The 26,563-nt window shown below is 51.3% G+C and overlaps 1 protein-coding gene across 1 annotated transcript; it reads left to right on the forward strand.

Annotated features, from left to right (window-relative positions):
* Positions 1–2,651: 2,651 nt before the first annotated feature.
* Positions 2,652–25,759, forward strand: EIF4EBP1 (eukaryotic translation initiation factor 4E binding protein 1). The gene is made up of 3 exons (XM_058289852.1): positions 2,652–2,841; positions 23,485–23,664; positions 25,319–25,759. Exons 1-3 carry the CDS (start codon positions 2,697–2,699, stop codon positions 25,348–25,350), a joined length of 357 nt encoding a protein of 118 aa, XP_058145835.1. The 5' UTR covers positions 2,652–2,696; the 3' UTR covers positions 25,351–25,759.
* The last annotated feature ends 804 nt before the right edge of the window (positions 25,760–26,563 follow it).

Consider the following 26,563-nt stretch of genomic DNA (forward strand, 5'->3'; position numbering starts at 1 on the left):
CATGTCCCGTCGGCCCTCCTCCTTTGCCGAGGTATCTCCCATGTCCTACCTTTCCATGCCTCACTCCCTACCTACAGGTCTCAAGTTCAGCCTCGGAATCTCCTCTCTGAACTGGCGTCCTCTCCTCCTTATCTTTCTATAAAACATGCCCTTGGTGCTTTTTTTATTTACTAATTTATTTACTTCTCCCCATCCCCTCATTGTTTGCACTTGCCATGTCTGTTCTCTTCCTTGTTTCTTTAAGGAGCCACCAGGAACCGAACCCTGGACCTCCAATGTGGGAGGGAGGTGCTTAATTGCTTGAGTCACCTCCGTTCCCTGCTTTATTTTGTCTCTGGTTATGTTTTTTCCTCCTGTATCTCTTGTTGTGTCCCTTTGTCGCGTCAGCTCGCTGCACCTACCCATTGTGCCAGCTTGCCATCCTGCTCATCCTGTTTAGGAGGCACCAGGAACCTCTGTTCCCTGCTTTGTTGTGTCTCTCATTATGTTTTTCTTCTTGTGTCTCTTGTTGCATCATCTTGTTGGGTCAGCTGGCTGCGCCTGCCCATCACACCAGCTTGCTGTATTCTTTAGGATGCACTGGGAACCAAACCAGGGACCTCCCGTGTGGTAGGCAGGAACCCAATTACTTGAGCCACATCCACTTCTCCCTTGGTTCATTTGGCTTTCTTGCTTCTTTTGACCTCTAGCTAAAAGTGCTAAGGGCAGCCACGTGCTAATAGATTTAAGAGCCTCAAAGAGACAAAAATAAAGCCGAAAGCCAAACGTGACCTCTCTGAGGTAAGCACTGAGGAGTAAACATATGGTTGCTGGCCTAAAAGAGCTGATACTGGATTAGAAGATTTGACATAAATGAGTCCCTGATATATAAAGAGGTGGAAATCACTGCAGGTAAAATGAGGGGGCTGGAACCAGAATTGAGCAGGGAGTTGTCAAAGATGTAAAATATCATTGCAGAGGTCCTCAAAGATCTTCAAATCCATCCCCTCATCTGACAGATAAGGAAACTGTGGCACAGAGAGGGAAAGTGACTTCTCCAAGACTGAACAGCTATGGAGTGGTAGAACTAGGGCTAGAACCCGTGGCTACTGACCCCAGACTAGTGCTTCTGCTATAACTACACTTTCTAGCTTACAGTCCTGCCGCAGTGCCTTGGTCCTCGGCAGCAGCTACCTTTTGTGGGAGGGGCTGTCTGGACTTCGAGGGAAGGGGAGGATCCCAGGTCCAATCAGCCACAGAAACGCTGGCTCCTCTGTGGTGCTTTAGACTCCCCCGCTCTCCTCTCCACTGTCGTGCAAGCTGAGGTCACTGCAACTAAGCAGGCTCTTTCCCTGGATCTCAGCACGTCCAGGAAGCCAACAGGAAAACTCCTTTCAAAACATTTCCTCCGCAAGGGAGGATGGACTACTTAGTTCTCTAGAGCGTTAAGAAAAGTGCCACCCTGCTGTTTTAAAAAAATAAGATGGAAGCGAATACTATCCTAGATGATTTATAATGTACCTGCCAGAGCTAAAATTTTATGATTTCATGGTTTTCAGAGACACCAAATGTGTGCACCCAGCCAGCAGGTAGAAAGGTTCTGGAAAGAACTTTAGGACTGCTTTCACATAGCTCATTCTAGAGCAGTACTACCCAATAGAAATATAATACAAATCACGTGTCTAATTAAAATTTTTCTTATAGTCACATTTTAAAAAGCAAAAAGGGGTAAAGGGATGTGTGGCTCAAGCAGTTGGGCGACCGCCTACCACATGGGAGGTCCTGATTGGGTTCCTGGTGCCTCCTAAAGAAGACGAGCGGACACAATGGGCTGGTACAGCGAGCTGCCGCACCTAGATGACCCCACGAAGAAACACAACAAGGAACACAATGAGAGACAGAACAAGTGGGAGGGGAGGGGACTCACACCATTGCGCCTCCCTTCCATTTGGAAGGTCCCGGGTTCAGTTTCCAGTGCCTCCAAAAAAAAAGACCAGCACACAAGGAACAGACAGCAAGCACAAACAGGAGAGGCGGGGGAGAAATAAATAAAATAAATCTTAAAAAGGAAAAACTGGGAACTCCTTTAACCCAACCCTGGGAACTTTCCTTGACCAGTTGTTTCCCTTCCACCCACCCCAAACCCCACCAAGCAGAGATGATTCCTCGAGGAGCTCTTACCCATCTCGCCCTTCTCACCCAGCAAAGGGGTGTAAAGTGTCCTACTTGCCATTTCTTGAAAGTCTGCCATATCACGAATGCTCAATAAACGCACGGGGATTGAATGACAGTCCCTCCCATCTAGGAACTAAGAGTGTGACACGGGGAGGCTGAGACCACCAGGCTCAAAGTAGAAACCAGGCGTTCCCAGAGTGGGCGGGGACTGCTGGGACCCTGCCACAGCGCCCCCCACCCAGAGAGGCGTTGATCCAGGGAGGTCTCCGGCCCCCCCCCATCTCGCCCCTGCCAGCGTGGCCGCGAGAGACTCCGGAGCGCAGGCAATGGGTGGCCGCGCCGGGACGAGCCCGGAGGAGCCCGGCTGTCGGGGTCCCCGCGCCCCAACACTGCGGGGCCACCCGCCCGCAGGCAGCGGCGCGGGACCCGGGCCGGCGACGGCGCGGCGGAGACTACAAATCCCAGGGGGCTTCGAGCGGAAGGGGCGGGCTCGGGCGGGGCGCTGGGGCCGCGGGCGCAGGCGGCGCGGCGTGGTGGCGATCATGTCGGGGGGCAGCAGCTGTGGCCACACCCCGAGCCGGGCCATCCCCACCACTCGCCGGGTGGTCCTCGGCGAGGGCGTGCAGCTGCCGCCCGGGGACTACAGCACCACCCCCGGCGGCACACTCTTCAGCACCACCCCGGGAGGTAGGCGCGGGTGCGGGGGGCGCCGCGTGCCGGCTGCGGGGGCTGGTCGTGGGGGCGCCGCGGGGTGGCTGCGGGTGCTGGTCGTGGGGAGATCGGACGGGACTTGGCGGGAAGGCCTTGGATCTACCGAGGGGACGGGGTGCTCAGGGGCGCAGTGACTGGGAAGAACGGATAAGGGGCGTTAAGGAGGTGGCGAGGGGTCACCGTTGCCTGCCCTCGGCCCTGTCCTCCAGAGCCCAGGGCTCTTTCTGCAAACTGCCCCCTTTGCTTCCTTCCCACCCCAGCAGACACGCTTTCAGGATTGCCTCAGCCGAGGGGTGCTGCCCTCGTGGGTGTTGCGACAGTCCGGGTGTCCCGGGGACCTAGGAGAGGCCCGGCCTGCGGCTTCTAGGGGCTGGGGTGGGCGCTCTGGGGGGTAAAGTGACCTCAGGGGCGGAGGAGGCCACCCCTCACAATACGTGTGGCAGTTCTGGGGACACGCGCCCCCTGATGGAGACTTTGGGGGGCGTTGCTGAGGGTGCGCGCCTGCTCCTGCAGCGTCCGTGGGCACTTGGGGCACGTCCCACCTTTCCCCTCCCCGGGATCCGCGCCCAGGGGCCTGGGGCCGCCGGCCCGGGGAGGGGCGGGGAGGAGGGGCCGTGTGACCGCCCCGAGAGTGGATGTGGAAGAGGAAGCGGCGCGGGGAAGGAGGGGCCCGGCCTTGGCCGCCCCCCCGGGAGCCGGGCATTCGCTCCCAGGCCCGGAGCCCGGGCGCAGACGCGCTGCCGAAACCTGCCCGCCTGGTTCGCATGATGAAATCCTCGTGGCTCACCACTTCCCTTCCTCGCGCTGTCCCCACCCACTTGGCCCTTCTCTCACACTGCCGTGCTCCTTCCCAGGCAATCCCCGAACGTGCCAGCTGCCCGCGCTCGCCGGGTGCCCGCGTTCAGATGAGTGGCGCGCCGCGGCGTGTGCCAACCCACGCGGGTTCGCGGCGGCCTCACCTCCAGCCACACGCGTCTTCCCTCGGGCCGCTGTCCCACCGCTGCGGAGCCTGGTGGCGGTGTCCTCACGTGTGTGATCCGAAACACCACGCGCACTTTCTGAAGGAAACCCTGCCCCGAGCTGATGATTGGAGCCCACCCTGATAGGGTCTGAGAAAGCGGGTTTATTAACTGCCAGCAAGGACCGGAGACGGGGTCCCAAATCTGCGCTCCCAGAACCGCGGGGAGCAGGTGGAGGACAACACACCACAAGGCTTATTCTGTCATGTCCCCTCTGTCCCTATCATTTTTCATCTCCAGCCCCAGTAGACAGGATTCTAACACCCAGCCCATCCCCCTTAGTTTTCCAAACCGTCTTAGGAGTAGACGCTGGGGGTAGGATAAGCTATAGAGAGATCGTGGAGGAGTTCAGGACTTTGTAGTTTTAGTGGTTTTTGGTGTGTTTTTTTTTTTTCTTTCTTTTTTTTCAAGTAAATAGTTTCTTTAGTTAGATTTTATATGACCTCTTTACGCTTTTCTCATTTGGGCTCCAGGCATAATCATTTACAAGCGCTTATTTAAATTTTTAACAAGTTGAATTAAGCTGTCTTAAGAATTTTCATTTGTTAATTTGATATTACCATCCGGAGGTATGAAAATATACACTGAACGAAGAGACACACAAAACTCACTAATTTGACTTTTTATTTTCATTCTCTTACAAAATCAGTTTAACTGTAAAGTAACATATTCAAAAGATCCCTCTGGAGGCTATATATATACATATATATATATTTTTTTTAAATTTATTTCTCCCCCGCCCCCCCCCCCCCCAGTTGTCTGCTCTCTGTGTCGATTCGCTGTGTTGGAGGCTATTTCTGATTATCCTAATCTGTACTGTGACCACACAGTTTTGCACAAAGATTTCATTCTTTTTAGTCATTGGGTTATAACCAAATTGTTCCCAATGCTTTAAAACACAGTCTACAACATTTTCCTTTACTTCAGAGCTCTGCTTATTTCCCATTTCGACTTCGAGATAGACCTCAGATGAGTAGCACCAATTCCAGTTTGTTTTCAAGAAACCAAGACATAGGCAACCAAGCTCAGCAACACTTCCCTATACCAGGGGCTGCTCCCTTCCCTATTAAAAAACTAGGAGCAGCCAAGAAACCACTGAAGGCTGTGGCAGGAGTTAAAGTGCAGCTAAGGATACCTGGGGGCTGCTCCCCGTGGCTGGAAGGGGGTCTCCGGGCAGCTAGAAACCTAGAAGCCTAAAAACCAAGAAACCAAGTACGGGCTTGCCTCTTACAGCTTTGGCAGATTGAAACTATCACCCCAAAACCAAAGAAACCAAAACCAAGTTAATTTTATACTCACTGAGGTCATTGACGTCTCAGGGACAACTGGTTTCTCTCATGACCTGTTGCTTCTGGGATCCTCTGTGCTCAGGGTAGGAGATCCACCTCCTCCGTCCTCGGAGATAACAGGACTCCAGCAGCCGCTGGACTGGAAGGGTGGACGTCCAACCCCGGGTGGGGGGTGCCACAGGGCAGCGATCTCAGATGTCGCGGGGTCCCACCTGGGGTGCCGAATTGAAGGAAACCCTGCACGGGTCCCTCTGGGTTCCTGCCCAGAGCAGATGGGTTGGAGTCCACACAGGGGTGAGCATGAGAGAAAACAGGGTTATTAACACCAGTGGAAGGACAGAAAAGGGGGTGCCTCAAATCTGCCTTCCCCAAACTAGGGGAGCAGGAGTGTTGATGGATTCAAACTGGGGAAGGTCCAGTGGTTACCATCACATCGGCTAGTTCTGAAATAACCATAAACAGAGGTAAGTGCAGTCTGGAATTACCATCACAATAGGAAGTCCACACTACGGTGAGGCTAGCCTTGAGGAACCTTAAGCAGAGGTCAGACCTGTTTAGGATGACACTGATGTTTCAAAGAGAGAAAGAGTTGTGTTGGCTGTACAAGCAATGGAGCACAGTGACCTGGTGGCCCAAAACTGCCTGCAGAAATTCTAATATTTTATAACGGGCTGCCGTTTATACATGGGTTGGAGCTGGACACAGGTTGCGTCATTAATAAACATTAAGGGGCTGAGCAGGACGGGCAGGGGTCGGATAGCAAAGCAGGGTCAGTCACAAGAATTTGGGATAGGGGTTTACAGAACAAAGGTCAGTTACAAGATCTTTCATGTGGATATTAAACAGGTGCCCAATAGTAGGCATACACTCCATCTAGAATTACCATCCCAATATAAGTATACACAAGGCAGAGTTCAATCCAAAACTACCCACACAGGTTAAGTCTAGCAAGGATTCTTAACAAGGGGTCTGTGAGCTTGAATTGAAATTCAAAAAGACACTGTTCTTGGGACGTGTTGGTGTGGGTGTCATATATTTCTTAAACAATACACAGTATAATGTGGACTTAGTAAGGGGTTCGTGGTTTTCACCTGACTGGCCAAGGGGTCCTTGGAACAAAAAAGCTTACAAACACCTGGTCTAAACTGTAGGGCGTGGCCACTCTAGCCTGCTTCAATAATTTCAGGTACTAACCTTTTGCTATTTTATAATCTAAAGGCATCTATAGAGTTGTTTAATCATCATAATTATTTGTTGTTGTTTTTTAAGATTTATTTTATTTATTTCTCTCCCCTTACCCCCTGTGTCTGCTCTCTGTGTCCATTCGCTGTGTGTTCTTTTGCGTCCACTTGCATTATCCTGCGGAACTGGGAAACTGTGTCTCTTTTTTGTTGCGTCATCTTGCTGCGTCAGCTCTCCGTGTGTGCGGTGCCACTCCTGGGCGGGCTGCGCTTTTTTCTCGCAGGGCGGCTCTCCTTGCGGGGCGCACTCCTTGCGCATGGGTCACCCCTACACGGGGGCGCCCCTGCGTGGCACGGCACTCCTTGCGCGCAGCAGCACTGTGTGTGGGCCAGCCACACGGATCAGGAGGCCCTGGGGATCGAACCCTGGACCCTCCATATGGTAGATGGATGCTCTTATCAGTTGAGCCACGTCCGCTTCCCCATAATTATTTGTTAATTAATTCTTAACCCTCGCTTACAGTCTCACAGGCTGTGAGCCAGGAAAGCCCAGCTTGCCTCTGCCAGAGACAGTGTGTGTGGATTGCCTTAGCCATGGCATGGAATCTCCCTCCAAAATCCAGGTTATCCCACGCCTTTGCCAGCATAGAGAAGCTTGACCGGCTGGTAAAAAGTCGTTTCCTTGTCCCCTTTTGCTTTAGTGCAGATTGGTCAGGGATGCTATTTCTCAGCCTTTCTTGTGCCTGTGAAGTATCAGGGACCTCATTTAGAGGTAGATTTTGATTTAGTCCAGAGTGGGGCCTGAGATTCTGCATTTCTAAGGAGCCCCCCCCAGGGATTGGTCCTGATGGGTCAGTGTCTCACACTCTGAGCACTCATGAATTAGTGGCATGCCTTCCCTCGCCTTTTCAGACCTGAGGTCTGGCCAAAAAAAAGTGAGGATTCTATCTCGGTAAGCTTCGGAGGTTGGGTGTGGCATTCGTCTCTAAATCAGGGCTGGAGATCCAGGTGGCAGTGGCTGCGTGGGAGCGGGCACACGCTTGTTTGCAGAGGGTGCCCGTAGCTCAGGAAAAGCCACTGGACTAAGTGTCCACCAGTACCCGCAGTGTGGGTCCCTGCGGGAAAAGCAGCAGCAGTTGATTTGGGCCATCTCCATTCCCATGTTTGCTTCCAAGGTCATTAACCCTCGCCAGGCCGAGCTACCTGTCTGAAGTTAGGTGTCTAGAGAAGGTGAGAGATATTTGCTTGAGGGTGTGACTATTTCAGCCCATATGATCTCAAAACTCTTGTTCCATGTTGGATTTGGACCATCCTGCAGGGGCTGCTTGAGGGGAGAGGCATACCTCAGCCCTGTACTTGGGTAAGGTATGGTTAATCAGAGGTAAGCAGGTGGTAGTGGCACCCTGTTTAGTTAGACAAACAAGGTCTGTGCCCAGGAAGCTTATCTTGGAACAGCTCCCAAGTCTTTGGGGTATGGAACAGACAGTGCTGGGAAGATGCGGGGGAGGCGGGCGGGGCCCCGAGTCACAACAGCGCTGCGCTCCAGGCCCTACTCACTTAGAGGGGAGAGGCCTACTAAGGACAGGTTAAAAGAGCTTGGACATTAGGGCCGTGAGGGAGAAGTCACGGGCCTTCTCCTCCTACTGACCCCAGGGTCCTTTTATTTTTTAATAAAGATTTGCGGGGCACACTTCTTGCCCGTGGGGCTCCCCTACATGGGGGACACCCCTGCAGGGCACAGCACTCCTGGCGCACATCAGCACTGCGCGTGGGCCAGCTCATCGCACAGGTCAGGAGGCCCGGGGTTTGAACCCTGGACCTCCCATATGGTAGGCAGATGCTCTATCAGTTGAACCAAATCCACTTCCCCCCCCAGAGCCCTTTTAAAGTGTTTAGAACATTGCACATTATGTGCCTTTTTGACCGGGGGCCTGGTGTAGAGCGCCCCAAATGTCCAATGCCTGTGAGCCTACCTGTTGATCAGGCATTCACCATGTCCAGCCCAGGAAGACAGTCTGATGTGGAAGATTTCAGGTGCTAGTTAGGAAGGTAAAGACACACCTGAAAAGGAGCTGTTCAAAGCGGAGACCATTAAATGAGTTGGTTTTTAACTATGGGAATTTATTATCTTAAAAGCTTACAGTTTTGAGGCTGAGAAAAATGTCCCAGTCAAGGCATCGTTAGGTGACGCTCTCTTCCCAGAGCCGGCAGTTACCTTGGGCTCTTCTCCAGGGCACATGGCAAAGTCTGCTGCCTCTCCCTCCTCTTCTGGGTTTCCTTGTTCAGCTTCTTGCTTCCGTGGATTCATCCTGCTTTATAAAGGGCTCTAGTGAGAAGATTAAGATCCACCCTGGGCCACAGCTTAATTTATGAAAAGGCCCTACTTAAAATAAGTTCACACCCCGAATGGATTGGCTATAAGAACATGATTTTCTAGGGTCCATACAGTTTCTCATTTCCACAGAAATATAAGCTTCAAAGGTATAGCTCTAGAATGGAGTGCTTGGGCTGCCCTTCCCTGCCCCTTCCCTCAGTAAGCAGTAGAACTTGTTTGATATTCAAGTGACAGTTGTCCCCTCCACATAGTCACCGTGCTAAGCCTTATGTGCCTGCGATGCAAAACAGAGATGTTAGTTTTGATGGCCTTCAGAGGCTTATACGTAGATCTATTTTTTTTCAAAGGTGGCAAGTCTTTATTATTTGAATAACGAGTGTGATTTTTTTTTTCCCTAAAAGAAAAAAAATGAGTCCTTCATTACCAAAGTTAGTGAAAGAGTCCAGGCAGGTTGGTACCAAGTTTATCTAACGATATCAAGTAGTGAAGCATTTTCTTGTTAACTCCTGGAAGAGGAGTTAGGAAGAGGCAGCAGTATTGGGAAAAGAGGATTGCTTAACAAGGTGATGGTTTTTTAAGGGAAAACTGTTCATTTGTGCATATAGATCCTGGTGTGTTCAAACAAATGCATGAAAAGCCCGTTATTTCTAGTCTTCAACACATGCCAGCGTTCCTCCTCCATGATGAGTCATAGCAAATCAAATCGAGTATGTATGTTTACCTGTTTGTTTTTCCCTTAGACAGGAAGTTCTTTCAGAGCAGTTCTTACTCAACTTTGTATCCCCAGGATCCATTGCCAGGCCTGGTGTTCAGAAGGTGAAGGGGTAGAAAGAACCCTGGAATGAAAGCAGTATCCTCAGAGCAACCCAGTTTCTTTATCCTCAGGCTTGGGTCTGAGCTGACTTAACAATAATGTTCAATTTTTATTTTCTGTCCTTATAATTGTTTCTCTGTGAGAAGGTCCCACAGACGTGAGGAAGGGGCTGAAGTTAACTTTCTCTGAGCTTTGCCTCCTATCTCAGGTTACAGATAGCAGTTTTACTGCAGATTACGCTCCACAGTATCGTTTAGCAGGGAGTAGAAGGGGGTGACTTTTTCATATCCTGAGCAAGTCAGTGTTGGCGCCAGGGTCTCAGACACTAGGATGGCTGTTTCCTACCCATACACACTCCGCGTTGCTGTCTAAGCAGGCGTAGGTGACTGCCCACCGGCATTTGGGTGCCAAGGGCATGAGGAACAAAGGGTAGCTCAAATACTCAGAATTCGTAGTGGTCACGGCAAGCCACGGGGCCAACTCAGATTCGAGGAGAAAGAACACAGACCTCCTCTGGTTGGGAGAAGCAGCCCGTGCATACGGGCACGGGAGGAGCTGTGGAGGTCGTGTTTTCAGACAGTCTTTCACAAGGGCTAAAGCCTCAAAGAACGGGCCTTTACTGCACTGCCCATCCCGATGTGTGGCCAGCAGAGTCGGGGCATGGGAGGAGCCTGGCATCACCAGCCCAGGGTATCACCACCTACCGCTTGCCCAAGGACACTTGTCTTGGTGAGAAGGGCATCTCCAGACATAGTAACCCAACTATTGATTTCTCTCCATTCTTTGGGCCAGCTGGGTAGCCTTGGCTGATCTTGCATGGCTCGCTCATGAGCTTGTGTACGGCTGGAGGCTGCCTTGGCCTGGGCGAGGAGGTTCCAAGTTGGCCTTACTCAACATGGCCAGAGCGTTGGTGTAGACAGCTGGAAGGCTGGGAGCCCTTCTGCTCTTGGGCTCTCTTCATTCACACTCTAGCTGAAGCTGCAAGGCCTCTGAAGGGTTAGGCCAGATGTCCTGCAGTGTCACTTCCACAGAATTGATAGTGGTCACAGCAAGCCAAGGGCCAGCTCATATTCAGATATTCAAGGAGAGGGGACACAGACCTCCTGTGGTTGGGAGAAGCAGCCTGTGCATACGGGGATGGGAGGAGCTGTGAAGGTCGTGTTTTCAGGTGGTCTTTCACAAGGGCTAAAGCCTCAAAGAACGGGCCTTTGAGGAGCTCACTGCCCATCCCGATGTGTGGCCAGCAGAGTCGGGGCGTGGGGGCAGCCTGTGCGTCGGCCGTTGGTTGAAGAACGGGAGATCTTCCTGGAAACGGTCACAGATCCCGTGCCCCATTTGCAAGGCCTCATGCCCATTGCCACAACGCAAACTCTGGGGACATTCCACTTTGGGTCCTGCTGCCCTTTTTTTTTTTTCAGGTACCAGGGCCAAAGGTTGAAACCAGGACCTCGGGTGTGGGAAGCTGGCGGTCAACCACTGAACCACATCGGCTTCCCCGAGTTGGTTTTTTTTCATTTGTTTGCTTGTTGTTGTTTTTAGGAGGCACTGGGGACCCAACCCAGGACCTCCTATGTGGGAGGTGGGCGCTCAACCGCTTGCGCCACATCCGCTCCCCAACAAAGATGTTTGCTAATTTTTTTTTTGAGGTACCGGTGTTGGGGATTGAACCTGCAGTCTTATATGTGGGAAGCCAGCACTCAGCTACCGAGCCACATCGACTGCCCCTGCCTCACTTTATTGACACCTGCCCAGCCTCCTTCCTCTTTCCTCCAAGTGTCCTTAGCTCTCCCATTCAAAACTCTGGGTTTTCTAGAGTCCTGGCCATAAGAAGGAATCCAGTTTCTGAGCCCAGGGGTCCCAAAGTGGGTGAGGGGTGAGAACACCGCCAGCTGCAGACATTCAGAGCGCCCTTTGGTTTCCCAGGGATGCACACAGTGTGGAAGTTACAAACTAGGTCTTTTGCCTTAGAGAAAGTATGTGTGTATATCTGTAAATGGACTTCTCTCTTCTGCTCTTCAGCTTAAAATGGGGGAAGCGGATGTGGCTTGAGTGGTTGCGTGCCTGTTCCCATAAGGGAGGTCCTGGGTTTGGTTCCTGGGGCCTCCCCAAAACAGAAAAACAAATGGAAAAACCCACTCATGGGAGCCCACGTGGCTCAGTGGTTGAGCACCAGCTTCCCACTTAGGAGGTCCCGGGTTCAATCCCAGCACCCCCGTACCTCAAAAAAAGAAGGGAAAGCGTCCCCCTGCCTTTTCCAACGCATGTGGCAGTTGGTGCTGTTTGTCATAGGAGGCATTTCAGACGGGCCCCCCCCCCCATTGGTGATGATTTCTGGGGTGGCCCCACCCTATTCTACGCAGAGTGCATTTTGAAATATTTGGGGGGGAAGTGAGAAAAGAGGAAGAAGCTTGGCCGGCCTTCACAATGACGGCTTCGGCTGCTTTGTCCCTTTGCGAAAGCCTGGTCGCCCCTGCTCAATTTTCAACAAACTGGTCTGTCCTCTCATTAGTCAGGGCCTCCAAGGGAGGGACCACACAGGAAACCCAACCAGAGAGGCTCCTGGCCGTGCACTGATTTCTCCCATTTGGTATTTGATAGCGTCATCCTATTTTTAGCCCTCAAGAAATACCCGATCTTGATTCTCTTTGCAGAACCAATGGGGCCAGCGGTGAAGAAAACTCTTAGACTGAGTGTGCGCTGCTTGTTGTTGTTTTTTATTTTAAGATTTATTATTACTGTTATTTCTTTCTCTCCCCTTCTCCTCCCGCCCCCAGTTGTCTGCTCTCTGTGTCCATTCGCTGTGTTTTCTTCTGTGTCCGCTTGCATTCTTGTCAGTGGCACCGGGAATCTGTGTCTCTTTATGTTGTGTCATCAATGATGCGTCAGCTCTCCGTGTGGGCAGCACCACTCCTGGGCAGGCTGCGCTTTTTTCACGCTGGGCGGCTCTCCTTACGGGGCGCACTCCTTGCACACAGGGCTCCCCTACGCGGGGGACACCCCTGCGTGGCACGGCACTCCTTGTGCGCATCAGCACTGCGCGTGGGCCAGCTCATCACACGGCCCTGGGTTTGAACCCTGGACCTCCTATATGGTAGGTGGACGCCCTATCCGTTGAGCCACATCCGCTTCCCTGAACAGCAGCATTTCGAAGCCCCCGAATGTGGTGCTGGAGGGAGCTGGAGGAGCAGCTGAGGCATGATGCTCAGGGCATGTCCCCATCTTAGCCAAACACTCGAAGGCTCAGCAGAGGTCTGAAGTGGCCTCGAATGTTCCCAGTTGCGAGCCCTGCCAGAAGCCGGTGCTGCTCGTCCAGCCCTCAGGACTGGAGGCGAGGCGGCTGTGGCTGTGAGGGGACCCGCCTTTCTGAGCCTAGGTTCCTGCCCTTACCTAAGCATCCGGTCCTGCAGTGCAGGGCATTTGAGCACCTGCCTGGCGGGTACTGGCTGCAGAAGGCGCCCATACAAGATACTCCTCGGCCTCTGGACTTCCTGGGACTGCCGTGACAAAGAACCACAGACAGCGGCGTACAAGCGACACCGTTCAGAATCGCGGCGTCAGCAGGGCCGTGTTGGTGCCCAGGCTCTAGGGAAGGCTCTTTTTTCCTCACCCCTCAGCTCCAGTCGCCCCAGCTGTGCCCGGGCTTGTGGCAGCCCAGCTCCAGTCCTGTGTCTGCACGTGGCCTTCTCCCCCGTGTCCTTTTGTGCTTCTCTGTCTCCAAATCACCCTCCCCTTATAAGGACACACGAATTAGGACTCACTGCATCCACTGTGACCCCATCTGAACTTGATCACATCTGCAAAGACCCCGTTTCCAAATAGGATCACATTCACAGGTACTGGGGCTTAGGCCTTGGATGTATCTTTTTCGGGGACACAGTTCTAAGCACAACCACCTCCAAGGAGCCTCCTGATCCTGGGTCATGATGTTTTTCCTCCAGTCATGTCTGCTGTCCAGTGATTTTCCATTTAATAGCCATTATATGCATGGCATATTTTGTTCCCATACAAAGAATCTTGACATCGGTTATTTTATTTAATCTGCATGATAATCCCGCGAGGTGTGGATTTAATTTCCCTCCTTTTATAGATGAGGAATGAAATTGCCACTTGGAGTTAAGGGAGTGGTTTAAACCCAGAACTTCTGCCTCCAAGCCCCGTGCTATTTGCACAACATTAAACACCTGCCAACAAGGAGATCCTAAAATAAATGATAGCGTATCAGAGCTGGAATGGACTCTAGAGATTACCATAAAGGCTGACACCTGTTTAGTGCTTTAAAAATAGTCTGAATGAGCCTAGTACAACTCCCTTCTTTTACTCATGGGGAAACTAAACACCTAAGGGAAAATCTACGTTCCTTTTACATTCAAGCAAGCTATCGTCACCCCAAAGCATGGCTTGGGAAAAAGTATTTTTCTTGTATTTGGTACATGTATGGAGTATAAAGTCCCAAACGATTCTGCTTCCAGACATGCCCAGAGCTCTTGCCAGTTCTTCGCAGTGCAGTTTTGTTGTTGTTGTTGTTTTTAGGAAGTACCGAGGATTGAACCCATAACCTCGTACGTGGAAAGCAGGCACTCAACCCCTGAGCTACACCTGCTCCCCTTGCCAGTTCTTTCCATGTTTCCGTGGCCAGAAAAGGACACTTCTCCCCACCCCCTGCCACAGTCTCTTTCCAGGATTGCTTACCTCTTCCTGACTTGTCCCAGCCTTGAACATGTAATTGGTCCCACGCTGGTTATGATAACAGGTAGCATTTATACAGAGCTTTATTTTGCACTGGCCACTATTCTAATCAACACAGTAATGCTAGGAAGTTGGCACGTCATCACCATCTTTCCCATTCTACAGGAGAAGAAATCAAGGACAGAGATTAAGGAATACCTTGGCCAGAGCCACAGAGCTAGCAAATAGGAGATCAAACAGCCATTCAGATGTGCTATAGGAAGAGCAGAAAGTGACTCATGCTGGGATGTTTCTCCATATCTCCTCTCTTCACAGGGCAGGGAACTTTGGTAGCCAGTTGAATTTACATATTCCACACACACCTTTATACTATGATGCACTCAAAAAGATTTTCAGGTAGAAAATAGCCTGCTATTTACCATCTTTTTTTTTTTTTTTTTAAGATTTATTTTTATTTATTTAATTACCCTCCCCTCCCCAGGTTGTCTGTTTTCTGTGTCTTTTTTTTTGGCTGCGTCTTGTTTCTTTGTCCGCTTCTGTTGTCGTCAGGGGCACGGGAAGTGTGGGCGGTGCCATTCCTTGGCAGGCTGCTCCCTCCTTCGCGCTGGGCGGCTCTCCTTATGGGTGCACTCCTTGCGCGTGGGGCTCCCCTACATGGGGGACACCCCTGTGTAGCACGGCACTCCTTGCGCGCATCAGCACTGCGCATGGGCCAGCTCCACACGGGTCAAGGAGGCCCGGGGCTTGAACCGCCGACCTCCCATGTGGTAGACGGACGCCCTAACCACTGGGCCAAAGTCCGTTTCCCTTTACCATCGTTTAAAACGGGTCCTTAGCTCAATGCCCAGCACCCAGCAGGGGCTGGATCCCCCCGTTATACCATGATTTGGGGTTGGGGGCATCCCTCTCTATTTTCCACTTTCCTGCAGGAAGGCGAGGTTCTGGATTTCCCTGCAATTTCTCCTATGCCATCCTCCATGTCTCCCCTTTGATCACGCCCTTTGGAGCCGTGCAGAATTGGGGCAAGACGCATGTTTCTCCGGTTCAGGGGTCAGCCTGCCCACAAGCAAGAAGATGGCCTGATGGAGGGCTTGGTACCCGTGTGCCCAGGGCTGATCCTCTCCCGACCCCTCTGTTCCTTTCACACAGGACTCTGATTCTGAACTTCACACAATTGACTGTAATCATTTGCTTACAGGTGTTTCTCTGATTCATTCGTGAGTGTCTGAGACCTGGGACCTCTTATTACGTCTAACTGTTCCTTCCAAAGTAGGGGCTCAGTGGATGGATAAAGAAGACAAAATTAGGTTTGCACCATGCCTGGGATGTGCAGGCGAGGTATAACACTTTTGTCTCTGGGGTGCGCCAGTCCCTGTTCTTGACCACAGGTCATGGGAGTTAAATCTGGCCTAGACATTACAGGTGCTAGTACAGTCCAGCTCGGGGTGTGTTAAGGGATGAGCTTGCCCTTCCACGTCCCAGCCTAGCACAGTTCCCTTGGGCTTATTTTTAATTTTAATTTAATTTTGTTTTTTGGAGGGGGGAAGGGAGGTCAACCTAGTTCCAGCCAAGGCAGTTTTGTTTTGCTTTTTGTTTTCAGGAGGTACCAGAGATTGAGCTCAGGACCTTGTACATGGGAAGCAGGTGCTCAGCCACTGAGCTACATCTGCTCCCCATTGAAAGTTGTTTTTTTTTAGGAGGTACCAGGGATCTGGGACCTCGTATATGGGAGGCAGGTGCTCAACCACTTGAGCTACAGCTGTTCCACCAAGACAGTTTTAACTTAACTTGTTAGAAAAGGAGATTCTAATCCTGCATCCTATTTGTTTTTTTCATGTTTATTTGTTTCATGTCCCTATTGCCTTATTAGAGTTTTGTGTTTAAAAAAAAAATTCATGCTCAGTGTAAAAGGTGTTCCTTTCCTTTGCTCGTGCAGTCTCAAGCTCCAGAGGCAGCCAAACACACAATATGCAGTTCTGTGACGGTGTTCCATAAAATTCATCAAGAACTTAAGTGTTTTCCTTATTTGCTATAGTGGCTACCTAATGTTGCATTCTATGGCTAATCCATAATTTATTTAATCCATCTCATACTTTAAAAAAAAAATCAGTGTTATATGCATGATATTATTCTGCCTACTTTTGTTTGTGTTTGACTTTTTTCATAATAAAAGTATTTTTAAATTATTACATGGAAATAGTTTAAAACCCAAAAGTACTAAAAGGTTTCTGTATAAGCTTCCTATGGCAGCTGTAACAAATTACCACGAATTTGGTGACTGAAAAAAAAAAGGTATTCTTTCTCAGCTCTGGGGGCCAGAAGTCTGCCGTGTACCAGGACCCACTCCGGCGGGGGCTCCTTGCCTCTTCTGGTTTGTGGAGGCAACCCCGGTATTTTTGGGCTGTGTCCAGAATGCAGAGACTCCAGTCTCCTTCCCTCTAGAGTTTCCCTCTGCCTCTCCCCCCACCCTTTTTTTGGGGGGTGGGGGCACTGGGGCGGTAATTGAACCTGGAACCTCGGATGTGTGAAGTTGGAATTCAACCACTGAGCCACATCGACTCCCCTGAGTGGTTTTTTACGTTTGTTTTGCTTGTTTTGTTTTTTTGTTTGTTTTTAGGAGGCACTGGGAACCGAACCCGGGACCGTCCCATGTGGGAAGCAGGTGCTCAGCTGCTTGTGCCTCTCTCTTTAATAAGGACACCTGTCATTGGATTTCAGGCCCACCCAGATAATCCCAGATTATCTCATCTCAAAATCCTTGCTTTAGTTACAGCTGCAAAGACCCTTTTTCCAAATAAGATAATGGTCACAGGTTCCAGGAATTAGGACATGAACATATCTTTTGGGAGGACACCGTTCATCTCATCAGCTTTTAACACAGAAGAGCAACCTCTTGCCTCTCCTCCCCCCGTCTTGCCCTTCAGAGGAAATTAATATTAATAGCATTTTTGGCTCTTTTCTTTGGGGATTTACCTCCCTATGTCTGACTTTCCTGGGTTTGTCCGTTGACTTGCTTTTGTAATAGTTGAGGATTTTTTAGCTCTCTTCCTCTCCTTTTCCAATTCCCCCATTGTACGTGTATTCCACATTGTGCTTCTCCAGTCATCTGCTGAGGGACAGTTGGGTTGTTTCCACCTTTTGGCATTGTGAACATTGGTGTATAGATATCTGCTTTCAATTCTTTTTGGTATATGCCTAGAAATGGGATTGCCAGGTTATGTGGTAGTTCTGTATTGGACCTTTTGAGGAACTGATGACTCTTTCCACGGGGCTGTACCGTTTTTACATTCCTACCAACAATGTGTTAAGGTTCCTATTTTTCTGCATCCTCACCAGCTGTATTAGTCAGCCAAGGGGGTGCTGACACAAAGTACCAGAAATCTGTTGACTTTTATAAAGGGTATTTATTCGGAGTAAAAGCATAGAGTTACAAGGCCCTAAAGAGTCCAATTCAGGGTACCATAAGAGGTACTTTCTCACCCAAGTCAGTTGGCACGTGCTCAAGCAAGATGGCAGATGTCTCTGTGAGGGTTCAGCCTTCCTCTGTCTCAGCTACAGGCTGGCATAGGGCTTGTTTCTTTCTGGGCTCAGCAGCAAACTGTCCAGCGAATGGCTCATCTCTCTTCCTGGGCCGCAGGATCAAAGTTTTCTGCCATGTCTATGGAGCTCTCTCTCTCTTCCTGTGTCTTTTTCTGTGTCTGTACTTGAGTGTCTATTTCTATCAGCCCATCAAAGGGTCGGGATTCGACCCCGAGTCACACCCTCCTGAAGTGGTTGAATCAAAGCCCTAATCTTAATTTAATCAAAGACATCTCAGCTGAATCTAGTACACCCAGAGGAACAGACCAGTTTACAAACATAATCCTTCTTTTTTTGGGAATTCATGAATACTATCAAACTGTTACACCAACATTTGTTCTTTTCCCTTTTTTAGTAACAGCCATTCTCGTGGGTTTGAAATCGTATCTCATTGTGGTTTTGATTTGCATTTCCCTGATGGCTGATGATGTTGAACATCTTTTCATGTGCTTATTAGCTATTTGTATATCTTCTTTGGAGAAATATCTACCTAACTCTTTTTTTTTTTAAGATTTTATTTACTTTTTCCCCCCACCTCATTGTTTTGCACTCGCTGTCTACTTTCTTGTATCTGTTCGCTGTGCATTCTTCTGTGTCTGCTTGTCTTTTCTTTAGGCAGCACCAGAAACCAATCCTGGGACCTTCCTGAGTGGGAGAGAAGCACTCAGTCTCTTGCACCACTCCAGCTCCCTGGTCTGCTGCATCTTTTATTGTTTCTCCTCTGTGCCTCTTTTAGTTGCGTCATCTTGCTGTGCCAGCTCTCCACACGTGCCAGCACCCCTATGCAGGCCAGCACTCAGCGTGGGCTAGCTCTCTGCGCAGGTCAGCTCACCATGCAGGCCAGCTCGCCTTCACGAAGTGCCCCCAGGAATTGAACCCTGAACCTCCTATATGGTAGACGGGAGCCCAGTTGCTTGAGCCACATCTGCTTCCCTCTACTTAACTCCTTTGCCCTTTTTTTTAAAAAAGATTTATTTATTTCTCCACACCCCCCCCCCTCATTTGCGCTTGCTGTCTGCTCTCTGTGTCTGTTTGTGGTCTTGTCTCCTTTTTAGGAGGCCCTGGGAGCCAAACCCAGGACCTCCCATGTGGGAGGAAGGCATCCAATCGCTTGAAGCACCTCTGCTCCTTGTTTGTTGTGTCTCTTATTGTGCTTCCTCGTTATGACATACCCTTATCAGTTTTTCAAGTGCCCCAGCAGTAAGACAGTAACCACAAAAGAAGTTGTGGTTAATTTTTATGGTTTGTTTTGTTTTCCATTTTACATGTAATTTAATTAAAATTCTCTGAGGACTAGTGACCTTTAAAGAAAATCTCCAGAAGGCTACTGACCTCCAGGTTCTTTTTTTTTCAATAATTTTATTTTGTGATTGTTGTGTTCATGTTATTTTTCAAGTTATTGCATTTGTTGTTCATTACATCTCCTGCAGTTCGGGTTTTTTGGTTTTTTTTTAGGTACTGGGACCTCATATGTGGGAAGTTGGCACTCAATCACTGAGCCACATCAGCCCCCTTGAGTTGTCTTTTTCATTTTTTTGCTTGTTGTTTGTTTGTTTGTGTTTAGGAGGCACCTAGAAATGAACCCAGGACCTCCCATGTGGGAAGCAGGTACTCAACTGCTTGAGCCATATCTGCTCCTTTTTTTTCTTTTTAAGTAATTTTATTGAGATATATTCACAGTTCAAGTTCCTTTTTTTTAAAGATTTATTTCTCTCCCCTTCCCCACCCCGCCCCCCACCAGTTGTCTGTTCTCTGAGTCCATTCGTTGTGTGTTCTTCTGTGTCCGCTTGTATTCTTGTCAGCGGCACCGGCAATCTGTGTTTCTTTTCGTTGCATCGTCTTGCTGTGTCAGCTCCCCATGTGTGTGGCGCCACTCCTGGGCAGCCTGCACTTTTTTCACATGGGGCAGCTCTCCTTACGGGGCGCAGTCCTTGCACGTGGGGCTCCCCTACATGGGGGACACCCTTGCGTGGCACGGCACTCCTTGCGTGCAACAGCACTGCACATGGGCCAGCTCCATATGGGTCAAAGAGGCCCTGGGTTTGAACTGTGGACCCCCCATGTGGTAGACGGACGCTCTATCCACTGAGCCAAGTCTACTTCCCAAGATCTTTTTTTTTAAAGATTTATTATTTTTTTATTTATCTCCCCTTCCCTCCACCCCAGCCCAAGTTCTTTTTGATACTACTGAATCTCTGACACTTTTTTTTTTAAGATTTATTTTATTTATTTCTCACCCCCTTGTTCCTCCTGTTGTCTGCTCTCAGTGTCCATTTGCTGCATATTGTTCTGTGTCTGCTTGTATTCTCATTAGGCGACTCCTGGAACCGATCCTGGGACCTTCCGGAGTGGGAGAGAGGCAATTACTCTTTTGCACCACCTCAGCTCCCCTGTTCTGCCACATCTTATTTTCTCTCCTCTGTGCCTCTTGTTGCGTCATCTTGCTGCACCATCTCTCCGCATTGGCCAGCACTCCTGTGCGAGGCCGCTTTCTTGTGCAGGGTGACATTCCCACGCAGGGCGGCACTCCTGCCAGCTTGCCCTCACCAGGAGGCCCTGGGCATCGAACTCTGGACCCCCTATATGGCAGATGGGTGCCCAACTCCTTGAGCCACGTCCGCTTTCCTGAATCTCTAACGCTTAGGTTCACTCCACTGAGGTCAGCCCCTTATTCTGTGGTAAACAAACCAATAACGACAACAACAAAACAGTGTTTGGGGAGGACAAGAAGAGAGGGGGCTCACAATGTTTAGAAATAGCACATTCATAGAGACAGAAAGTAGATTAGAGGTAACTGGGAAATGGGGAGGGGAGTTGTTGCTTGGTAGGTATAGAGTGTACATGCTGGAAATTTTTAAATGCAATTCATTGAAAGAAACAAGAGAGGGAGAAAAGGAAGAAGAGGAAGGGCTCCTGCTGAGTCTGGAGGATTACGAAACAACAGGCAAAAGTTGCCCCATCTCTGGAGCCAGCACGTCCCCCCAGCAAGGAGAGGGCCTGTGCTCTCCGTTTGTCATCCACTGGGCTCCGGGGCATGCAGACCTGCAAAGCGCACGGCCTCGTCTTTTACACGTGGGGAAACTGAGGCCCACAGGGTGACACACATGAAGTCACACAGCTGGGCCCAAAGCACGGCCGCGGTCTTCTCACTGCCAGTTCCGTGTGCCTTCCTTTCCACCCCCTGAGAAACTGAGCCGTGAATTCAGCCCGTCGGCGGTGACGAGCAGGGCGGTCGGGTCCAGCACGAGTGCCTCAGAGGGCAGAGCCGCCGGGTGCCTGCCTCAGTAGGGCCCTGGCCAGACTGGAAGAACAGGCAGGGAGCGGGAGGGTCTTCTCAGGGGTCTCCCGGCCTCCCAGGTCCCCCTCAGCATGAGGAGCCCGATCCCATTAACTCAGAATCAGATCTTAGCGGACATTGGTTGTTCTCTGTTTACAGAGAGGGCAAGGCCTAACCTCAAGAAATGAGTCTCCGCTGTTGTGGGATGTCACCCATCATAGCCTTGCACGAGGGAGATATTTCAGGGTCATTGAGAAGGATGGACATTCCTGAAGGGCCTAAATCATGGTTTCCAAACTGAGGTCATTTATGTCTAGCTGCATAACTTTTACCATCCCTTGCATTCTGCTTATACAGATATTTAACATTTCTCTTTATATTACCTCACCTTTTACATGGAAGACATTTCTTTGAAAGGAAACAATATCACTACTATGTGTGGAAAACCAGATTTACTTATCATAAATAGAAGGTAACCATAAAAAGAAATCTAAAAACATGACAGTTACTAGATGCTGCTGGATTCCATTGCCTGCTGAAGGCTTGGGGCCTGAAGCCTGTTTTCTGTATTTAAAAGGGAGCAATCAACAAATGTTAGCAAGGTGTTAAAGACATAGCAGTACTGTTACGCCTTAGAGATGGCTGGGATTAAGAAATAACAGGGGAAGCAGACTTGGCCCAGTGGTTAGGGCGTCCGTCTACCACATGGGAGGTCCGCGGTTCAAACCCCGGGCCTCCTTGACCCACGTGGAGCTGGCCCATGCGCAGTGCTGATGCGTACCAGGAGTGCCCTGCCACTCAGGGGTGTCCCCCGCAGAGGGGAGCCCCATGCGCAGGGAGTGCACCCCGTAAGGAGAGCCGCCCAGCACAAAAAAAGTGCAGCCTGCCTAAGAATGGCACCGCACACACGGAGAACTGACACAACAATATGACGCAACAAAAAAACACAGGTTCCTGGTGCTGCTGCTAAGAATAGAAGCGGTCACAGAAGAACACACAGTGAATGGACACGGAGAGCAGACATGGGGAGGGGGGAAGGGGAGAGAAATAAATTAAAAATAAATAAATAAATAAGTCTTTGAAAAAAAAAGAAATAACAGCATGAATAATCTCAGTACTCAATGTTACGTGATGAATCTGGCATCTTGGGAAACACTCCTTTGTACCTTATCACTCACGTAACTGCCACCTCACAGGAGAAGTCTAGGGGTGTGGTTTAAAAATTATGTGGGGGGAGCAGATGTGACTCTAGCAATTGGGTTCCATCCACTATAGAGGAGGTCCAGGGTTCGATTCCTAGGGCCTCCTGGTGAAGGCAGGCTGGCCCGCGCGGTGAGCTGGCCCATGCAGGAGTGCTGGCCCGAGCAGAGAGCTGGCACAGCAAGATGACACGGCAAAAGGAGACACAGAGGAGAGACAATGGGAGACGCAGCAGACCAGGGAGTGGAGGTGGCATAAAAGATTGAGAGTCTCAGATCGGTTCCTGGTGCCACGTAAAGAGAAGACAAGCAGATGCAGAGGAAAGCACAGCTAATGGACACACAGAGCAGACAAATATAAATACATTTTTTTGTTTGTTTAAAGAGTGATGTGGGGAACTGATGTGGCTCAAGTGGTTGAGCGCCTGCCTCCCACATGGGAAGTCCCGGGTTTGGTTCCCAGTGCCTCCTAAAGAAAAAGCAAACAGACAACGAGCAGACAGATGAGGGAGCCATCTTGGGGGGGGGATAATATTTTTTTTAAAAGAATGATGGTTAATTATTACTCACCCTAGGGTGTAAGACTAGCACTTGTCAAAGGAGAGTGAACGCAGGCTGTGTACAAACTCTGAAGTGCAGTGGCAAATCGGAGCAGTGGGGCAAAGCAGTGAAAGGGGCAGACGGCGACCTTCCCGAGGACACGGATTTGGCAGGAGAGCCTGCCGTGAGGCAGACAGAACGCGGGTGCCCACACCCCTCCCTGCTCCGGCTTCCCAGAGCCCCGGCGGGGAAAGTTCTCATGCTCACTGGTTTTGGTGACTCGCTTCATTTTTCTCTTTGCTTTTTTTTTTTTTTCTTGCAAAATGGGGTTAAAGACATCAGTTCTGGGTATCCCACAAGAGTACTGTCAAGATGAAACAATCCCGAATAAACTGCACTTCTCCCACTGCCGGCTGTCACGGTCCCTGGGCGCAGCGCTGGCTTCTGGTTAGGCGAGTGGCTTGACGGGCTTGGAGGAGTGCTTCCGAGAGGGTGCCCAGAGCTCAAGAATAAGGGTGCCGTGTGGGGACCCATCAGAGCACCCTCGGGTGGAGTCAGGGCGGCCGGGAGGCAGCGGCGAACTGGGCTGTGGCGGTGCCCCGGACGGAGCCTCGCTGCTGGTCAGCCGCGCCTGGAAGAGCTGGGAAAACGGGACCCTGGGTGGCTCAGGGTCCCTCCAGCGACCTCCCTGCCCTTCCAGGGACCAGGATCATCTACGACCGGAAATTCCTGATGGAGTGCCGCAACTCGCCCGTGGCCAAAACGCCTCCTCGGGACCTGCCCACCATTCCCGGGGTCACCAGCCCCGCCAGCGAAGAGCCACCCGCGGAGGCCAGCCAGAGCCACCTGCGCGGCAGGCCTGAGGACAAGCCAGCGGGCGGTGAGTGGCCGGGCTGGGCCAGGCTCCCCCGGGCGAAGGGCGAGGCCCGGGGCCCGTGGGTGCCACCCACGAGGCGGGTAATGGGGGCTCGACCCCCTCCCTCGGTGGAGTAGCGCAGGGTCCAGAGGGTAAGAGCGGGGACGGAGGAGAGAACTTGCCCTGGTGCCAACTCTGCCTATAAAAGGGTGCCAAGCCCAGGAGAAGGGATTTGGCACCAGCGACCATCTCACCCGGCGGGGGAAACCTGTTTGAAATGGCAGCGGCTTCACACGGCAGCTTTGTCTAAGTGCCACCGAAACATTATCTGCAAAAGTTGAACACCCCCGTGATGTTCAGAGTGCAAGAGACACGGTGTACCAGCCCTGTAGGAAATTGCAGGTTGCGGGAGAAGAAGTGCAGCTGGCACGCCTCTGTCGGGCTTTTGGTCCACAAGTGGGTTCTTTTCAGAGACACGGAGGGACAGTGCCGCCCATTCTTTGAGCAGGCTTGATGTCAGTTGCTAGGTCCTTCCTGGCGTTGCCACCTCCGGGTCACCAGCAGCCGCCCTGGCGTGTGAAAGCTTGGTCTTTGGTTTCAAAACCGGCCTGCCAGATGTGAGCTCTCCGCTGGGAAAGGATGCGGTGGGTCAGGACGTGGAAACCACCTGCTCAGGTTGGAACCCACTGGCCTTTCACCTGGAAGGCAGTGCCATCAGCCCCTGCTGGGACCTGGGGCTGGACTTGCTCCACTGACAGCGGTGGAAATTCATCCAACCGGAGGCGACTTGCAGGATGTGATTCACTGTCCACCTTGTCACGAGGCAGATAATAATCGCTGAGTCTTGGAGACCGGGGGAAGGGAGGGAGGGGAGCGGCTGTAAGAGGGCGGATTCAGAGAAAGGCCTGGAAGGTATCTGGAATCCAAGCTCTGCACAGTTGTCCTGGGGCGGGGAGGACGGAAGCCTTCATTTTCTTAGCTGGATTTAAGAAGCCAAGGCCCCTGCTCTTAGGCCCACCTCTTTGTGCAAATGTAACCAGAAGAGGCCAGTTGTTCCCAGGTGGGACACCAGAGCAGGCGTCTTGCTGCAGAACTTTGGAGCAGCCTTGCCTGGGGGGATTGTGAGAGGGGCAGTTCCATTAAAAAGGAAAAAAAAATCCGCTTGAGCAGCAATTTCTTGGAAATTTTAGAGGGAAAAGAAAGTGAGGGTAGCAAGTGGCTGAATTCTCCAAATAACTGCTTTCCCGCAAACTCCTCCACGGCAACTAAGGGTTTGCCTAGGAAGTTACAGTACCATTTTCTAAACCAAAAAATTGGGACGCATATTCAGAAAACTTTCCTGTTTAAGGACTGGTTTTTGTATGAAGTTTCTATGAAGAGGTATGACAATAACATCACAGGTCAACATTCACTTTTATTAAAAATGCGACAAAAGTCAGGACTTGCACCTCCCCATGGGCAAATCTGTCCCCTGCTCTTCCTTTGGGATTGAGGAAGAGAACACACTGGAAACAGACTCGGTGTTTCCATTCCAGGAATTCCAGGAATTCCTAGCCCAGCCCTGCCCTCCTTCCATTCCCTGGTAATATAAACCTGTCCCTGCTCTTAAAGTGACAACAGGTGGGGACTCCGACTGCCGGCCTTTCCGTTCACCTGTGGCTCGCCCTTCTTTCGCCAGGTGAAGAGCCCCAGTTTGAGATGGACATTTAAAGGACCAGCCTTCTGGATGGAGCAGTGCCGCGGCGCCCGTGTCCCCTGTCGGGAGAAGGGCCACTGCCAGCCAGGCCTTAGGGACGTTGTCATCCCGGGCAGGCACGGGGTGGGGTGGGCCCCCCCCCCCGGCCCTCTCCTTCCCCTCTCAGGGTACCTGTACCCCCCTTCCTCTTGGCGAACACCAGCAGATACCTCCATGTGCCTCCGTCGATGCCACCCAAGGGGGCGCAACCCCCGGGACCCCACCCCTGCAGCCCAGGGGCAGGAAGCAGCCGCGGAGGCGCCCCTCTGAACTCGCTCTCCCGGCCCCCGGCCCCCCCACCCCTACCCTGGGTTGGTGTACAGTGGGAAAGCTTCCCTACTCCTCCTTCCCCGAGAGCGGAAATAAAAGCCACCTTCGCCCGAGCGCCAAGCTCGTTGGACTCCACGCGGTAACGCACACCAGCTACTGTGTGTATCGGGCTTAGAGAGCACTTTGCTATATATTTGTGTCATCTGACCCTTTCAGTCGCCCCTGTAAGGTAAGTAGAGCAAGCGTGGTGGTCCTCCTCGTACAGGCGAGTGGACGGGCTCGGAGAAGTTAACAACAACACGGAAGTGACAGGCGAGGCTGGGTTCAAGCCGGGGTGCGCCCGATGGCGTGTTTTCCAGTGGTGGGTGCTGCTGCACACACACACACACACGCACACATGCACCATCCAACCTGTTGTGACTGCATCACCTCCCGCCGTGGGACCCGGTTGGAGGAGCTTGGGCCTTAGGGCAGTGTAGACTGGTTGGTCCAGTGCACCGGGTGTTCGTTGAGTAGCGAGATTGTGTGTCTGCTGGGTTACCAGCGAGCAGCGGGTGCAAGTGTTAGGCCAGTGCTGGAGGCTTCCTGGAGGGGCTTCCTGAAGCGGGAGAGGGGGCTGAGGGAGGCGGGGTCCCAATGTTACCAAGGTCGGGTGGTCTCAGGGAGCCAGCGTGTGCAAGGAGAGGTCAAAGAGCGTGCTTTGGCCAAAGTAGGCATTTGTATGAATAGGGGTGGCTTTTATACAAGGCCTCCAAGGGCCGGTTTCTAAGGGCCTTGAAGGCCAGACAAAGATCTTTGCTGAGCAGCAGTAGGTGTTTCTCATTAAGGGCCACACTGGGAGAGGGACGGCCTTTGCACCAAGAGGCAGTGGCCATCGCGGAGTTTACCAGCTCCGGGCTTATAACACGCCTAACTCCA

This window comes from Dasypus novemcinctus, chromosome 29 (assembly GCF_030445035.2).
Source record: "Dasypus novemcinctus isolate mDasNov1 chromosome 29, mDasNov1.1.hap2, whole genome shotgun sequence".
NCBI lineage: Eukaryota > Metazoa > Chordata > Mammalia > Cingulata > Dasypodidae > Dasypus > Dasypus novemcinctus.

Bases quoted from the DNA above. Each gene is read 5' to 3' on its own strand.
- EIF4EBP1 (XM_058289852.1), top strand. From the start codon at position 2,697: ATGTCGGGGGGCAGCAGCTGTGGCCACACCCCGAGCCGGGCCATCCCC. The intron at 2,842-23,484 runs GTAGGCGCGGGT...CTGCCCTTCCAG, and splicing joins CTTCAGCACCACCCCGGGAG to GGACCAGGATCATCTACGAC. The intron at 23,665-25,318 runs GTGAGTGGCCGG...TTCTTTCGCCAG, and splicing joins TGAGGACAAGCCAGCGGGCG to GTGAAGAGCCCCAGTTTGAG.